This window comes from Anser anser, assembly GCF_964211835.1.
Source record: "Anser anser genome assembly, chromosome: 9".
NCBI lineage: Eukaryota > Metazoa > Chordata > Aves > Anseriformes > Anatidae > Anser > Anser anser.
In genome coordinates this window covers 14,049,130-14,067,539 of record NC_139729.1, presented here as the reverse complement: position 1 = coordinate 14,067,539, position 18,410 = coordinate 14,049,130, and the positions used below count along the sequence as shown (strand labels likewise).

Genomic DNA, 18,410 nt, shown 5'->3' with positions numbered 1-18,410 from the left:
ACCAAATCCTCCAGTAAACAGTATATGCATGAAAGGAAGAAGTTTATATTTTAGATCACCACTGACAAATGGCCAGGACAGAGTGCATCGCTAGCAGCCAAAGAGAGCCTTGAGCATGAAAAGTAAACTGAATTAGATTAAGACCCCTTCACATAGATGGAGGTGTTTTTGGTTTTGTTTTTTGGTGTGTTTTTTTTTTTCCTTCTGGTGCACTTTTAGTGTTCTTCCTAATGAAAAAAAATATTTCTCATGTTTTAGCAAATTGAAAGACGACAATCAGCAATTATACGTAGTAGTTACACTAAACTTGTTATTTCCTTTCTTAACCAGAAACACACAAACAATTCAGTGATTTTATAGCTCTGTTTATCTACATTCCTTTTAAAGTCTGTTAGATCTCTGTCCAAATGTAGTTTGATATATCAAAAGCATTTCAAAACTCCCTATTAATTACGATATCATTAATGCCATGTGTAAACAAAACTGCATTTATGAATACAGGCTGTGCATTTAAACCACATTTATTAGAAAGAAGGAAATAATACAAGATGGCAAGGAATACCATTCACTGACATCAAGATTTTCATGGCTAAAAGAAGAGGAGCTTAAGGCTCCGTATTTCATTTTTAATCCACAGGCTGGAAAAGTGAAAATAACTGTCCCCTCCTTCACTACTTTTAAAGTTTCTTCAACTTTGATTGGAACAAATAGCTGATATGGAAATGGTCCCTGTTTCCCCACACACAAATACATGTCTTTACTGGGACCCTGTATCACTTCACATAATTCACGTGCTCAGCCAAATACTGCTTAAATACCATTTCAATTTAGTTTTCTGAACAGCTAACAATTTAACAGTAACTGTATGCTTTAATAGAAGATTATTTCATTTTTCTTTTAACAGTTTGTGAAGAAAATTGTATTTTAAATACATGTATTTGTTTTGCTGGCTTTCATATACCAGCAGGTCCCAACTACAGCTTATTTTACTAAGACAACAGCAAAAAAAGTTTCGAGTGCATTTACCAACTTGCAGAGCACCAGCCATACAAAATACGATGTCAGTGGATTGGACCATCCTGTACAGGATCCTCCTGCCATTCCATACCATCGCAGTTCCTACCTGTCATTTATCAAGGCCATCCTGATTTGTTCCAGAATTAAGACAAGAGCTGCAGGAACCAACGCAGCACACAAGCAAGATTTATAAGCTGCTTCCAGTTTTCTAGCCACTATCAACTCATTCAAGGTAACCAAAATAATTACCATTAGATTCCCGCCAATAAGACTACTCTGAGTCCATTTCCAAAGTTCAAGTGCCCACAACTACATAGCAAATGGCATTTGAAACGTTCCAGCTCGTGCTCTCACCCCTTGTCTAGGTAATCTGTCCTAAAACAGGGCTGAACGTCGAGGAGCTTGCAGGGCCACGGCTGTTACACGTCTCCTCCATAGCTAAAATAGTTGCTTTTTCCGACATCAATATGTTTAACTACCACTGGCACAAGTTAAACACACAATTTTCTCTCCACCTTTCTTCTTTAGCACCCCACAGGTTGTTTTAAGCACTGCTTATGATTGACTTGCAACTATGGCAAACTTGAATTAGTAGGGAGCATGAAATTACACGCAGGTGGAAACAGAACAGCTTTCTGTGTGACTCTGGGAGAAGAAGCCTCCCACAGAAAGGACTCCTACCTCCTGAGTTAAAAAAAAAACACAACTGTGTATCACGGTATTTCTACATAGCACTGAAATCAAGTTTACTCAAATATGGGTACTGCAAGATCAAACACAAACTTCTGAGTTAGTTTAAGATACATTATTATGCTGCATACTGGGCATAATTATAGCCCAATGAGCATGTTTTCGTTAAAAAAAAATTGACTCCCCCCAATTTTTTTTTTTTTTTTTTTTTTTTTTTTTTTAAGATTTCTGATTTTTTAAACTGAATCTGCAGCCAATTTATTCCAGAAATGTGAGCCCCTGGCTCACTTAATTAAGGCTAGCTTTAAAACCTGCGATCATTTAAAGGTTCACGCAGTGTTGGAACACTTCGCTGCCAAATGAACCAGCTCTACCTACCAAACATGCTTTTCCAGAGTGGCTAGACTTGCCAGATGCCTGAAAGTAGGAAAACAATCATTTGTTGATGTGGGAAAAGATCCCCAAGAGGGAGGGAATTGTGTGAACAAGATTGGGAAATGTGTACTTCGGTATATAGCATGGTCCCAAGCTCAAAAAGAACTCTAGTGCTGAAGTATAAGGAGCACTAGAAATAAGACACATGGTGCTTTCAAAACCAGCATAACAATTGAGGATTGGAGAAACAAACAGTTGCCAAGCGCTATGTACAGACAGCACATAAAAGATCCACTTGAAAATTATTGGGAGGCGAGCAGAAATTCGCTGTCACTTTTATCACTTGGAGAGCAGAAAAGCCCACGCACATGTCCCCGATGCCTTGGGTGCCAACACTGCTCTAGACTTGCTAGGGAAAAACATTCTGAGGTTAAGTCACTGAAATTCAAACTGAAATTAAACACCATTGGAAAGAGCTGATCGGGACACTGCTGCTCAAGATCCTGGTCCTCGATTGAGCATGCTGATCTCCCGACCACAACTGCTCACAGGCACTGGAAGCCAAACTTCTACAAAATAATTCTCAGGATTCATGAGGACAGCAGCCTGCAGCTGTAAGGATGAGATAATCATGATTTCTCCCTCCTGCTCCCTCCCAAGCTTTAAAATTTAGGTGGTCGTATGACACATTAGCATGTCCCAGCTATATCCCAGCTATTCTTCTCCCCTCACAGCCACCTTCAGAGGATACAGGACAACGTGGCACCAAAGTTCATACTTGGTAGCAATTAAATGCCAGCGACTGCAGCATCTGCCCTGGGGTGGCAGAATCCCTACAGCAGGGGGATCACGGCTGTGGAAATGACAGGGAATTGTGCTGCTACCAGTAACACTGGGACAGTATTTACAAGGCATACTACTTCATATCATCTTTAAAAGGCTGAGCAACACCACACTGACAGCCTTTCTTAAACACGGATCGTACACCAAGGACCCCGCTTTGTCAGCTCGCTGCGTGATGTGCTCCATTGGTGACAAAAAAACCAAGACCAGATAAAAGTGCATAGTTATAAACAAGGGCTGCTGTCAAAATGGACAGCATGCCATTGTTAGCCATCCTCAAAATAAACTTTTCCCACTTCAAGAAGTGAGGGCACATAGCAGAACATCTCAGTACCCGTTTTGTTCACGTAGGCCACAAAACAGCACAATCCAAGCTACGAAATCAGAAGAGGTTGGGGATCTCTGTATTTCCCCCAGCTTTGCCACTGAGAAGGCTCTACTCAGCTGTGCAAAACACCACGTATCCCACGGCTATTCCCTTTAACATGCCACTCCACCTAATGCACGTAAACTGTGCACACTAGGAACCTGCACGGCATCATTTTGTATTTATCTACGGATAGATATATAAAAAAAAACAAACAACACCACTATTTTAAGACATTTTAAATACAGACAATGCTTTGCTTCCCTTTGTTCACAAAAGATTACTAAAATTGCAAGTCTTTTTCCAGCAATTATGCTTTGGGGTCAAAACTATCATCCACGCCAGCACCAATAAGACTGGACCCAGGGTTTCATTGTGGGGCACGATGGTACTCCAGAGATCTTTTGGCATTTTTGTCCACTTATCCCAAGTCGAAACACGAATGCATGCCAACCATCAGTAGTTGAAGTCCAGATCTGACCGGGCTAACACCCATGCTCAGCAGGGGTCAGACAAATAATCCGACAGAGCCAACAATCCAGAGCTTTTCACAAATGTAGCAGCTTGCTAAAAAATACACAGAGTGCATAGGCAAAGCTGCTTCCCCATAATATCTCCCTAACGTGCCCTGAACAATCGAGGAGGATCAACCTCAGAGAAGATGCTATACTTGTTTTACCTCTAATTTCCCACATAAAATACCTAAAAAGGCTGGCACAGAGCTGTAAGGAAGCCTACTGCAGGGGAATATTTTAAAATATCGAGGAAATAGAAAGATCATAAAAGATTATCTACACAAAGCAGGTATTTTACAGGAAGGGCCCAAACTATCTTTTCATTACAAACATTTGTGCCTAATTTAACCTTTCTGTACCTAACGTAACCTAAATTGTACTCACTGTCCTTACCTCACTCATCACTGTACTTTGAGCAGAGCATCGACACGATGGCAATGGGTTAATAAATACCTATCGGCCAGATTAGATAAGGCTGAAGCTCTGTTAACTTTCCCACCTCCAGCAGGAGACTTTCCTGCTTCTTTGGCTTTGGGCTGGCTTCCCCAGCCTGCCAGAGCAGCAGACTGAGGGGCACGACAATGTGAACACGGGATGATTTTGGTTCAACGACTCACAGGAGAGCTCTAACAAGGAGCTTCTACAAAGAAGGCTTTGGGGTTTTTCATTTTTAAAAGACACGTTTTGCCTTTTCCACTTTGAGTCAGGGCTCCATCGAGCACTGTGCCTAAGCATTCTGCCAGAGGAGACAGGAGGAGCAGAAAAGCAGCTTAAGGAACAGAGAAGCCAAACGTGTCAGCCCAGATCTCCGAGCTGGGAAGGTGCACCTGCAACCAGCATCTCCCAGCTCACCAAGGACCTTTCCGAATCACTTGTGGAAACATCACTGTGAGCAGCTGTTAATAGTTAGCTCGCTTCATCCCACTTTCCTCCATCGCAAGGCTGGGACTTCTAATGAAGTATGGGACTTCTAACAACTTCTAACGATAATGATTCTAGTGATGTTTTCAAACCTGCTTTCACAATAGCGATAGCACTCCAAAAAATAATAATAATAAAATAAAATGGCAAACCAGAGAACCAGAAGTGTTCTACTACAGGTGGAAAGAGATCACCTAGGAGTAACGGAGTAAGGCACTTCACATACAGAGAGCCTGACTTGCATTTCCCCTCTGCCTGTTTCAAATCTGTAGATTTCAGCCCCGCAAGTCAGCCCCTCAATACCCAACGTCACAGCTTTAAAACGTCTTTTACACTAGGTATCACCATCACAGCACAGTTTTTCACACAATCATTTTATATTCTCACCTTTTTACACACGTAGGCAACATTCAAGGCCTTGCCAGCAATGTGTTTTGTTGCAAGGAAACAGATGGCACAAAGGTATGCTTTTGCAACCCTGTTTGTTTAAATGAATGTTCCTAAGGTTGTGTTTCTCTGAACGCAGCGGGGTATCAGCAGGCTCCATCCTTGCTCAACGTCAAGTCCCTTTCTTCAGTAGACACGGACCAAAAATTGCTCTGAACCATGTCTTAGCACACCATATTTCTGTAGCTGTCTTCAGCTGACCAGGGTTGGCTTTGCTTTTTGTTTGGTCTCCTTTATTCTCGCTCTTTCAGGCGCTATGTATTCTACAGGATTATCCATCTCGGGGGCACTGCTGGCCACCCGGCTCTGCACGCCACCCACTCAGAGAAGGCTCCCTGACAACCACAGGCTCTTTTGCTACAGAGAATTTCTTATCGCTATTTTGATAGAATGGCCTAACACTAATTTCAGCTGACTTTGTCCATCTTTCATCACTAGACTGTGAAAAAGAAATGAGCATCTGCATTCTGCAGAAGCGTTTAAGAGTCTAACACAGCATTTCCTTTGTTACTGAGCAAGACACATTATTGGAATTAGTAAGGAAGGTAACAGCTTTTTTTTTTTTTAACACGTTTCCCATTTTTAAATAAAACCTGCTCAATTAGATTATGTGTTACTTTGGAAGCCATTTGGAAGGAATTAAACAGAAGAATTGTATCACTGCATGTACATCAGATTATTAAGTTATGCATTGGTTTACCCTATCAGATCTCTGTCAGACAGAGTAATTCCAAGCAGGAATTACTCAGTGCGCTTACAGCAAATTAAAGGAAGCCCAAGAAGAGTTTAGCTCTATACCAACTCAGTGTTAAGCTGAGCAAACGCAGCTCTTGTACCATCCCTCATTCACCCTTCTGAATTCATGTGAGAAGAGGCTCTCATCTATGCACGTCCTATATAATGTATCACAGCCATACAGTGAACTTGGTCTATTACATCTATATTGCAAGGACTGTGATAACACTTGATCACTGTTTTACTAAATGTTTTCTGGGTTTTAAGTCACTTTACATGCATATAAGTTTTAATGCACTTTTCTTACAGGAATATTCAGATTGTTTCTCCTTTGCTGAATTGTAACTCAATTTTCTTTCCATATAATTGGACACAATGTCAAAAGAACTGCAAAAGTTGTTTCTACAATATAAATTAAATTCCTATCCTCCTTTTAAAAACAGGCTGTCAATGAAACGGCTATGGTTTTACCTTTCCCCACCCAATACCACATTCCTACATAGCATCAAAAGAGTCAAGCACCCGAACACGAAATAACAGGTTTTGAAAGTACAGAGTAGAATCAAGCGGTACATAAACTGCAAAGCTTCAATTACTTTCTTTTTAAACCCTATAATAACTTCAAATTTTAAATAGTGAATTACTAACTTTCACTACTGAGGTCAGACAAAAATAAGTTCTAAGGCACCTTATTTGCCATATTTAGGACAGTCAAAGCAGAGCAATGACAAACATCTGGCTATGATTCTTTCTGGAATTTTGACTATTTCTTTCTACCGCCTTTTTTTTTTCAGAGAAGAAAAACGCTGAGCTTACTAATACAGCATTTTGATTCTTTTAGCATAGCGCTTAATAGGATTCAGAAGCAGTCTGTCCTCCCACTTCCCACATATTTAAGCTGTTAATACTTCTACAGCACAGAGGGGAAACAAGCCTTTACGAAACGAAGGGCTAAGTACACGAGCGGGGGAGAAGGCACAGAAGCAGACTCATGTCAGAGCCTCGCCTGCCAGGGAACCCGAGCCTGGCCGCCTCGTCCTGCAGGGAAGCCTCCCGAGCCCAGACACTGAAGAGCCACAGGAAGGACTGCCCTTCGAAAAATGACTTCAGAATAAATGTTTTCCGGCTCCCGCTACATGCTTTCTGTTCTTAACGGATGCATATTTCTTAATTATAACTCCTCAGTAGCAGTGCTTTGCAGTCACTGAGTTTGCATAACGTATGCTTAAGCCCTGATGAAATTCTTAAGGTCACTCACGGCGCTGGAGGGAGTTCCTGATAAGCAACACTTCACATCGAGTGCATGCTGAAAACGCTCCCTTCAAACCACAGGAAATGACAGGGTATGTACAAGGCTCAGATTGCTTCCTCCACAGCCCCATAAATGCTCCTCAAGACCTAACCCAGTTCCTGATTTCAGGGCCTCCGATTCCCAGGGCTCCAGCAGCTGCTCCGGAACAACCAGTACCAGGAAAGGCGCAGCTTTCGCGACACTTTAAATTATAGATTAAATTACAGATACATTTTTAGATTACAGATAAATTTTTAAATTACAGATAAATTAATTTACAGATAAATTACAGCCTGCAAACGGCAGACAAACCAGAATAACGAAATGTAGGCCTGACATAGAAACGTGAAGCAATTCTGCAGCCTAACAGTAAAAGTTGTAGATTTAAATAAACAAGGCCAGAGTCATACAGCTGACCAGAAGACTATATTGCTGCTAGACAGAGTAGGCGGCAAGTCACCGTTCTCCACCTCGTGCAGAAAAACACTCATTAATTCCTTAGTTATACAACAGAAGGACTGGCACAGAACAGCAGTAAGCACAAAGCAGACACAAGCAGTGAGGGGGCAATACTTAATGAGAAAATACAGGGGAAAAAAGTGTAATTTTACTCGACTACAGCATCCTCATAACCTGCAGGGAAGCCCTGTCCTTCCCCGCCGCTCACTCCACACATGCCAAAAGAAGGAAGCCAAATGGCACAGCACGGCAGGTACACACAACACGCCACGAGCTTCAGTTTGAAAGAAAATGAGATGCAACCATCTGCAAGAAACTAAGCCACATCCAAGGAAACAACAGGCATGGTAGAAATGCATAAAAAAGAAAAAAAAACAGCAACAGAGTATTTTCCTGAGGCTTCAAGTTCTGTGGCATGAGAATACCTGCCCTGGCCTTACCATGAAAACCCCGAGCAATGCTTGACTCCAGATCACAGGGAGACCACGGGACATAACTGAAACCCCAGCACAGAAAACACAAGCTAGCTGAAATGGAAAGGTGAATTCAGAACAGCACAAAGCTAACACAGTAAATTATGGCGCATGACACGTGGATATCCTTAAGTTTTACTTAGGCAAGTTACTTCATTATATTAAAAAGAAAAAAAAAAAAGAAAGAACAGACTTAACTGTTCAAAGCAACTTGACAAAGAACAGCATGAAACAGAAATTCTACTTTAAGTTTTCCCATTGAACAAAGCAGGCAGAACCACCTGGTTTTGCTGTGCTATGATTCTATTACGGCTACTTCATTTTTATGGAATTCATTTGCAAGTTGGTAAAAATATAGAAAAATGCTACTATAACATAACACAGGTATTTCTCACTAACTAATTTTATTTTCAAGTAGAAGGAGAAACAGATACACTCAGCAGAAAAAGTGCTAAGTTCTACCCAAAAATAGCTTGGTAAGCTTCAAGTATAAAAACCTAAGCGCCTTTTTCCAGGACACTTATTCATAGCATTAAGTCTAATTCACATAAGAAAGGAAGCATATATATTTCCTACATCAGGAACAGGATATAGACCAAATATTTAACACCACATTACAGCAGCAATTCCGTTCAACATCTTATAAGCTAGTGCAAAGAAAAAACAGGGCCAGAGAGAGGCAAAGACCCAAAATAAATATATTACATCAGAGAAAACAGCTAGAAGGTCTGGAAAGTTTGACCCTTTTCTTGTAAACTAAACCTGATGTTTCACTTACCTCGACTTTAAGCCAGTATCAGCCTCCTGTCTACCATCAGTGTGGCACAGAAATAAAGGGCATTGTTTGCCTAACAGATACACGTGCTGCACTGTCTTTGACAGCCCTTATGTGTATCACTCTAATACACTCCACTTGCAGCTCTACTGTAAATCTATGCAAAAACTTTCAGCAACTCTAAAGCACAGCTTCCTATAGCTGCAAATTCCTGCAGCCTAAGTTGCCCTTTGTTGCAGCACATTTTGCTGTCTTTCAGAACCTGCACCAGGCAAGTACAATTTCACCAAGCGGTCATTTCGGCAAATTAAACCCAGCCCAGACCATTCCATTTATTTTTATGCTGATCAAAGGCTTCCAAGTTTAATCTCTTAAGAAATTTGGAAAAGCTGGCAAAACTTCTATTGTACAACCCCGCTTACTTTGAAGTGTGCCCATGATCTGAATTAAATTGAATTCTCCAACCATTCATCTCGTAGTCTGCAAAAGCACCCATATGGACAGACTTAGCTCCGAGGGAAGAGGACAGAGGACAGGTGCCCCTTGACATGGAAGTTCTGAATTAACTAAGCAAGCTGAATGTAAAAAGGAAAAAAAAAATCATGGAAACGATTAATATTCCAGTCTAGTTTTGAATGCTTATGTTTCAGTCTCTTTACTGTTTGGGAGGGAAAGGAGAAAGGATAAACACACAGTTTTCAGCTTTCTGAACTCTTATAAAACATTTAAGCTCCATGCTTGAGCATTCAGGACAGATTCCCCAGAAAGGAGTTCTGCCTCAATGTGCTTTAAAGAATGGCTCTCTCTTATTGATTAAAGAGATTCATAATTAAAAAGAAAACCTTACAATACAGATGGTTAGTAAGAACAGAGGCAGTGGATCTTAGACAAAAGACAGCGGATTTTAGCTGCACTGAACCTTTAACACACTGTTCTAGATAAAAACAACAACACAAAGGAAAGATTTCCTTTTCATTTTATCCTTGTCCCATTAGTCATGCCATTTTGTCAGTCCCTTTTTGCTCTTAGGTGAGTTAAAAAACACAAACAATTGGAAGAGCTGCCAAACAAGGGCATCTCCCAGCACCTGCCACGACATAAGTAAATATTTCAAACGCGGGTTGGAGAAAGGAGGAAATGACACGGAAAAGCCTGTAAACATTAGATCATTATGGCAGCTACTCTGTTTATCCTATACAGTTAAAATTGCTGGCGTGGACCATTTTCGGCAGCTTCCTAAGAGATGTAGGATACGAAGCTCCTATGCCATCTTCCTTGCAGCTCTGCAGAGAAAAGCCCCTCTCCAGGAGATGACTACCACGCCAATTCTGCTTCCAAAGATGTACAGTTTTTCTCAGTAAAAAGCTACTTGCCACAGATCTTAAAAACAGGAAGGAAAGTCCCTTCTGCCCTAAGATACATCTCCCTTAGATGGCAGTACCAACAAAACATACGAGAAAGGCCTTTACAGCTTAGTCTTCAGTCCTGCTTCCCTTTAAAGACTTCATTTCCTTCTCTGCCTGCAGAGCTTTTAAGAAAATAGCTGAGAAAAAACGTGACGGGTTCTCTCTGATAAACTTTTATATGCAGTCAAGGTCCACCTTTAACCAGTAAGAGATCGTGACTTGCTTGGGAACACCACGTTACCTTCAGGTTACCTGCCCACACTGAGCTCTGGCGCCGGGAACTCATTGCCTGCTTCTGGGAGGCTCAGACAAGCTACACAGCACATTCCTTCTTTACGCATCCACATCTTTTCATATTCGGCCCTCCACAACAGAGCTCTTGTCTGGCTACACTAAGTTATTGCTGACCTAGTCCAATACACACAAGCCACACGAAGTAGGTAGTGAAGACAACGTGACCTCTCATTCCCAGACCCAGCTAAAATAAGCTTGAAAGCAAAGCGGAGTGGGCAAGTGTCACTCAAGTCAGAGCTTCAACCCCTCTAGGACAGCTGCTTCATCATCAATTTATTCACGGCTTTTTCAAAAAACTGTCTATCCAAGACTACACCACCTATTTACCAAACATGACCGACTTTTCTTAATTCCTCCCCCTTAGTCCCCAAGGGAAGAAAAAATCAGTTTTCCATCAAAACCAGCAGGCAGCAGTTCCTGCTACCCCACCAGGCCACGGAGACAATTAGGAGGCAGGGGGGTTGCAATTTAATACCTCGTCCCCATCTGACACAACATTTTTAGACAAAAGCAAAAGAAGATGTAGGCAGTGTGTCACTAAGACTCACTAATGGTACTGCTGATGACTATGGATCTTTCTGTGCTCAGTGACCTACAGACAAAATCATTCCTTCTCCTTACTGCTTACAAGAGGCAGAAGTTTCTCAGCTGTTCAGTTCTGACAGACTTCTTAAAGAAGAGCGGTATGATATTAACTTCTGCCTCAGCAAGCTAGTTGCACAAATTCGGGTGTTTCTGTGGATTTCATAACCAGAGAGAGCTTTCCAGGTAAAAGGAGATAACGAAGATTGCTCACAATTAAGAGAAACCTCTTGTCATGATGGAGAAAAAAATAAAAAATTAAAAAAAAAAAAGGCAAAAAATGAGACCAAACAGGTACTATGGCCCACTCAGAGGATGGAGCCGAGCCCCCAAGGACTTTGGTAGCAGAGATAAGCAATAAGCCATTGCAACAATGGAGTGAGCTAAAATGGAGTAAGTTTTAGCTGTGGAGAAGACCCAGTAACATCCTAGAGACCATACAGTGCCTCTGCAGGAGGCAGCCAGCTGAAGGAAATGAAGGAATCAGAACAGAAACTAGATTAGTGGTCAGACAGGCGAGACTGAAGTATGATCCACAGCAGTCCAAGACCAAAAATGTAAGAGCAAGGAATTAATGGTTTTGACATGTGGAACGTGATGTTGACACAAATATCATGAGAAGAGTAGACAAAAAGTTAGTACAAATATGACAGGGAAGAAAACGAAAGCATCTATGCTAAGACGCAGATAATTTCTGTTCATTCACATGAATAAAACGGGGAACTAGCAGTAATAAGCTCTTCATGGATATTTTTACAGCTCATGGTAAGCTTGCAGTGATTTGCAAAGGTACAAGGTCGTTGCTTTAATTTTTTAAATCAAAAACACAAAAGCTCCAACATCTTCATCAACTTGAAAAAAAAGAAATAAATCACACTTCACGAGAACCACAGATTCTTTTTTAAAGCTATTCTCACAAAAAAAAAAAGCAACTGTTGGTGTTCTGTGTTGTAAGTAAAGGACAGATGGGTTTGCTGTAACCTCTGTGTCCTCAGGTAGAAGGATACAGACAAAGCCTCACACAACCAAAAAAAAAAAAACAAACCAAACAACAGATTTCATGTTTGAGACTTGAACAGTCATGCAGCAATCCACAGAGGACATGGCAAAAAGCTGCTGTCTTTCTTTAGAGTTCCACAGACATCATTCTTGCTCCACTTTTAAAAACCTGTTTAAGTCTATGCAACAAATTAAGGCTACAACTGCTAATTATAAAGTGAATTTTATACTAATGTAGAATATCCAATAGCTGAGTATCTTCACTAGCCCAGAAATGTTCTCCAACAATAATTCTTCAGGCAAGCAAAATTAAAAGTCTGAGGTTAATGCTGAGTATGAAACAAGAATTTGAAGAGCGATTTTTTTTTTTTTAATAGAACTACCCCGATTTGAGTGTGGTTTGTACTCCTTAAGGCAGATTTCCCCAATTGTTAAGCAAGCATATTTTTAAATACTGATTTTCTGAAACACTGCTACCCCTCTGGTTCCTCCCTCTCAAAGTGTGAAAGCAAGCAAAAGCTTTCTGATATGAACTTGAAGAGGACATAAACCATTAAAATAATTAATGAAAAGTAGTAATTTAAAAAGCCCTTCTGCCCTCCCAACTGCCAAAGCTACGAAGATGCATATGGCTCAGGAAGCAAGAATAATTTGGCACAAGACATTTGGTGTTCCCCCAAAGCAAGTAACGGTCAAAATTTCTTGTTAACAGTATGTGCTTGTATTGAAATAAATGTCTGTTAAAAATACAAACATCTGTTAGACTACAAGATTTTAAAAAACAAGATGTCCTACTCACTTCACTACATGTACGTAGGCAAATTCCCTACAGGACTCTTTATTCAGATACTGCCACAAAACGTCCCAGCTCTGTATAGCAGGAGATCCTGTAGGCTTTACATTTTCCAAAGCTACGTGTACTTGAAACCAGGTTTAAAACTCTCTTACCTCGATGTCAAGTACTTCCACTGTGTTGTCCAACATCTTTATTTTGACCTGCAGATCCTTCTCATGCGTTTTGGCAGGTGATGATGACATTGCAGTCGAGAGGTTCTGTCCCGGCTCCAACGTGCTCACTCCAGCGCTCTTCTGGGCACCCAAACGAGAGCCAGGAGTCTGCAGGACTCTGTATGTCCCTTCTATCTCTCCCATTTTTCAACAGTGTGCAGAGCCTAAACAAAACGTAAAAGAAAACAGAGAATTACAGCCTGAACACCAATATCCCACGTGAAAATACCACTGATGCCGAATCACAAGCACAGCCCTTATTTAATGCTCTTCACCCCACTATCAAAGCCAGTAATAAATCTGATGAAATGCTGGTCAAAAATCCAGCTGCTGGGAAGAAAAATTGGTGGTGAGAAAAATACCTATTCCAAAACATGGTTAGAAAACAGTATATTCCAACCTGTGCCGTCCCGCCTCCTCTCACACTGACATTTTAATTTCCGATTCATTTTCGTGCCGATTCAGCTCCCTGTACCAGGGCACCACGAACAGCACAAGCACTGCTGCCAGCACAGGAGAAGACATCAGGAACAGACAGCCAGGGGTTTAACACCGGGCTCTTCCTTCAGCAGTACCTAACCACTTACCTGACTGTGCTACAGCCAGCCCGCACCCTGAGATAACAGGAGCAATTACCTTTCTTCATCCCTTAAAACGATGACTCATGTAAAACTGTAACTACTTCAACCAGTGCACGCAGCTCAGGGCCGTCGTAACGCAGATTTCTGTGGCAGATAACTGTTCTTAATCTCATGAGCAAACCTGCGCTGTGCCCAGATTAAGTCAGTGGGCAAAAATCTCAACTGCAGAACCCTGCTGCAGCTCAAACAGCCCAGCCCTGCCCTGGCTTTCATGGTTCGGTGGCAGCCACTGCAAGGAGAGCAGATGTTTAATTTAACACGGAACAAAAAAACCTCAGAGCTGTTGTTTGTGTTCCCAACCCAGCTCAACGGGACCAAACACTCGGGGCCACGTCTTGTGCAAGGAAAGGGACACAGAAAGGAGAGCAAGCTGCTCGGCGGCGCCCAGTCCTCAGGCTGCCAGCCTGCTCCCGGGGAGCAGCATGCAACTCCTCGCCCGCCCTCAATACCCAGCGCCAAGCTCCCCTCGCACCAGGAATTGCTACGGCTGGGCATCGAGGAGAGGTGCCGTGAAGTCAGGGGGGGCTGAAAAACCCCAGGTGAGTCAGCAAGGCTTTGAACGCGGTGCCCCCCTCCAGCCTGCGTGCGCAGCCTTCTCCCAGCGCTGGCCCCTGGCTCTCACAGGCTGCGGAGGGGTGGCAGCACCTCCAGGGTGGTGGCAGCAGCATCTGGGAACTGCCTCACACGGCTACAGCACTACAAAAACTGCAGGGAAGTGTTGGGTGCTTGCTTTGCAATAGACCTGTGTCGTCTAGATAGGGGAAAGGCAGATGATGAAAGCACTCCTTTGGCTCCCTGTGCTTTGCGCAGGCAGGAAGGTTTAACACCTCAGAGCAATGGAGCCAACCTTCAACATCATTTAAAATTAGTGTTTTAGGCTTTAATCCTCGCACTTGTAAAGAGAACATGAGGTAGCTCGAGTATCAGCAGCCAGCTTGCGGACCAGCAAATCTGAACCCTGTAACTGAAATGCACAGAAGGACTTTGCTACTGCTAGTCAGAAGCTTACAAGCAACTGAAGTTGCCCAGAATTAGTTACAAAAAACCCCACGAGGCCGTTTATTAGACAACTGCTCTTAAAATTAACAATCCATAAAGACATTCGTCTAGTTCTAAATGAACAAGTACCAGAAGGAGCAAACACGACGGCTGTTTAAAACGAGGAAGGTGTGAGCAGGACAGCCGTGGAGACACGAGCACAGCCCTCCTGCGGGCAGGTGGAGCTCCCTTAGCAGCAACTCCAGCAGCTTCCACGTCGGCTGAAGCTAGACGGTACCCGAAGGTGTGTAAAACAGACAGCCAAACTCCAGAATAAACCAGGAGTTCCCGGGTATTTTTACTAGCTTTGCTGATAAGGCAGGAAAGAGAAAAGTCACGTAAAACAGAAACTGCAGGTGGCAAAGTCCTTCCCCCTCACAGCTGTTAACAGGAAAAGTGAATTCAACTAGGTATGTCCTCACAACTTGCTGGTGACACAATCCTAAACACATTTACCACTGCACCAGTCCCCAGCTAGAATCTATTTGGCTTTTTAGGGTCTAACAAGCATCTAGGCAGGAAACATGCTGTGTACAAGGAACCCAGGCCTCTCTGGAAGAGAATTTCCCTATCTGCTGCATGGCAGTTGTGAGCATTTTTCTATGCCAAATGCCATTACAATCACTAAAATAGCCCCAAACAGCATGGCCTACCGCAGCACAGACCGATCCAAGCACTACTTTCAGTTGCATCACTGGTTACAGCCACATCCCTATTTGTTCTTTACACTGGCAGCACGCTGGCTGCTATTTCTTAACAAGAAACGCTGCATTACGATTTAGGAAGCATTTCAGTTAAAGGGACTATCTAAACCAAAGATGGAGGAAAACGAGAGCATAAAGCTCAAGACAAACTGCAAGCACTGGGGAGAAAGAGAGGCTGAGCAAAGTGTCCAACAGCAAGTGAGAGCACCTCCCATCCCAGGCAAGCCAGAACAAAGTCTCATCGACCTCTTCATCAATATAAAACTAAAATGCAACGTTACCACTGCATTAACAGTTCTAAGAAAACAATCTTCCTTGTATTCACCCACCCTAAACTTCTTTGCCTTGAGTGCTTATCATGATAATTTCCCATAAATAGGGACCAGACATCAAAACTCAAATCAACTGCCCAAGGCACAGCGACACAGCGATTGTCACGCTCAGCCCCAAGCCAGTCTGAAAGAGCAGCTGGTAACAAAGCTTTAAAAAATTGACATCGTTATGTACGTTTTGTTGCCTTTTTGAAATAGCTTCAAAGCCGCAATGAGTTTAATCTTCTGCTTTGATGGAATACATTTCTTTTTCAGAAGCGAGACGGCGCTTTTCAGCTAGCAGTAAATCTGGAAAGGCAGCTTATACCTGAGGATATGGCTCCTCGAGATGCCAGAGGTTTTCAAGGGGACTTCTCCGAGTACGGTACCTCCTGGTAGCGACAAAGCGCCACCACGATGCTCCATCCTCGGTTCCCAGCTCCTCAGTACGAGCAGGCTGACACGTGCCTCCGTTACACAAGGGATTCCAAGAGACCTGCGCCTCGTGAGACCCTGACAGAGCGCTGAGGAAGCTCTCATCGGGAGAGGAGCTCTCTTGGACAGTCCTCAAAACAGGTCCCTTCACCTCACCAAGAGCAAGCTTTCATCTCATACTCTTTTCACTAGAGAATAACCACCTGCTAATGCTACTACAGGCCATTTCGTAGCAGCGCTGCCAAGCTGGCACCACCTGATGCTTCAGGAATCCAACAGCTACAGTGACTGAAGACAGAGATGAAGAACACAGGACCCCAGCTGGACCTGGGCGAAAGGGCCTCCTCTGAAAAGCATGTGCCTCTCCCTTCAGCCCAGGCCCCTTGCTTCCAACCCAAACGCCGTTCCCCCCGTTACCCTGGCCCTGTGCTCACTGCCCTCTGCCATCGCTGCATCCTTGTGCCGGAGCCCACAGCTTCCCCAGGCTCCCTGAAAGGGGACGGACACACGGGGAAGGCTGAGGACCACGGCCGGTCCCTGGGGCCAAGCGAACCGAACACGCAGGGCTGCAGAACAGCAGCGGGGTGCTGAGGGGCTGCGGCGCACCGCTGTCCCCGCTCAGAGCCACCAGACGTGACAGCAGGCTCTGAAAGCAGGCGGCTTCGGGCACGCTGCTTTAGCCGGTTACAGAACATCGGAAGAACAGCTGATTTCCACCGCTCCCTCGCCCGTCAGTTCCTAAATCCCACCACCAGATTACCACCTCCGTGCACGGACTGCTCTCTCGAACGCCGTCCGTGCTCCTAGTGAGCCGAGAGCACAGTTAATGCAGCAGGGGCAGAAGGCAGGAGTTCTCCCCAAAACACGGCCACGGCGGCCCACGAGCACGGAGCCCTTTGGGGTCCCACCTGCAGCAGCGCTCCCGGGGCAGTGGGAACAAACCAGACGCGAACACACGGCAGAAGGAACCACCACGGGAGCTCTTCGCGACCGAACACAGTCAAAATCCACGCTCCTCCATTTTTGTTTTCCACAAAACCTCCCCCGTTGCCCGCTCCGAACTCCATTACAAAGAGGCGTCGGAAGCAAGAGAGGAGAAACGAAGGAGGGAGCGGCCGAGAGTTACTCGGGATTTTGGGGGGGAAATCTCCGCAGGAACCCGCCTCCGCCCGCCGGGCCCGGGCAGGGCACGCAGCTGGAGGCTGCAGACCCCGCCGGGAGGCTGCCGGGCACAGCACCGCCTGGACATCGCCTCCCGCAGCCCTCGGCCGAGAACCCGCAGCGAGCGCAGCGCCACGGCGGGGGCCGGACCCCCCCCCCCCAGCCCCGGGCCCGGCGCCCAGGCCCCGCTCCGGGGATCCCGCCCGCAGCCCGGGGGGGGACAGCGGGGGGACCCCCTCGGCTCCCCCCGCGCCGCCGGCCCCGCTCGTCGGCCCCGCTCACCTCCGAGGGCCGGCCGCCCTCCCGCTGCCGCCTCGGCCTCGGCCTCCGCCGCGGCTCCGGCCCCGGCCCCGGCCCCGCTCCCGGCCCCGCGGCGCCCGCCCCGCGCCGCCATTGGGCGGCCGCGCCCGGGGCCGGGCCGGGCCCTGGGCAGCCGGGAGGCGGAGGGCCGCGGCCTGCGGGCGGGCCCGACAAAAAGGCTCTGTCTGGAAGCCGAGGGGGGAAGCGGGGCCCTTCGGCTCCTCCGGGCGCGGCGCCTGGATTCCCCGTGCCCACTCCAGGCCCCGGAATGCCGCTCGGGGCGGCCGCCGATGCCGTCCCCCTGAGCAGAGGCGGCCCGGCCCCGGCAGGCGCTTTGCGGGGTTCCAGCAGCGCGCGCGTCGACCCCAAAATACGCCTTGGGCTTAATCCCGAGGATTGGGATCTTGTTACCGGGTGTCCGGTGGGCTCAGGAATCCCCGGAGAAGTCCAGACCCTACAGAAGGACCCTCAGAGCTGGTGCCAGGATACGTACAACTGGGGCCAAGTCCTTCTTTCAGGCAGCTTGTACTCCTACTCCATCGCGTAGGGCTGCCTTATCCTTCTCTGCCCTGCACTGCTGTTTAATTCATTCCGACAATACTTTAGGGTTTTAAGAGTGAAAA

General features: G+C 45.1%; 1 protein-coding gene across 8 annotated transcripts in view; it reads right to left on the bottom strand.

The window, feature by feature from the left end:
- FARP2 (FERM, ARH/RhoGEF and pleckstrin domain protein 2) overlaps nucleotides 1-17,898 on the bottom strand; it is a 79,919-nt gene extending 62,021 nt beyond the window's left edge. For 7 of the 8 annotated variants that reach the window (XR_014588363.1, XR_014588364.1, XM_083849231.1 and 4 more), the window contains exons 1-2: nucleotides 17,770-17,898; nucleotides 13,138-13,361 (exon numbers count right to left, since the gene is read on the bottom strand). Coding sequence is in view for 6 of the 8 variants with exons in the window: in XM_083849231.1 (XP_083705357.1) it covers nucleotides 13,138-13,341 (204 nt within the window). In the remaining 2 variants the exon portion in view is untranslated. Of the gene's footprint in view, nucleotides 1-13,137; nucleotides 13,362-17,234; nucleotides 17,256-17,769 lie in introns of those variants that run through there. The other variant, XM_083849228.1, reaches the window with a different exon arrangement.
- Between the last annotated feature and the right edge of the window lie 512 nt (nucleotides 17,899-18,410).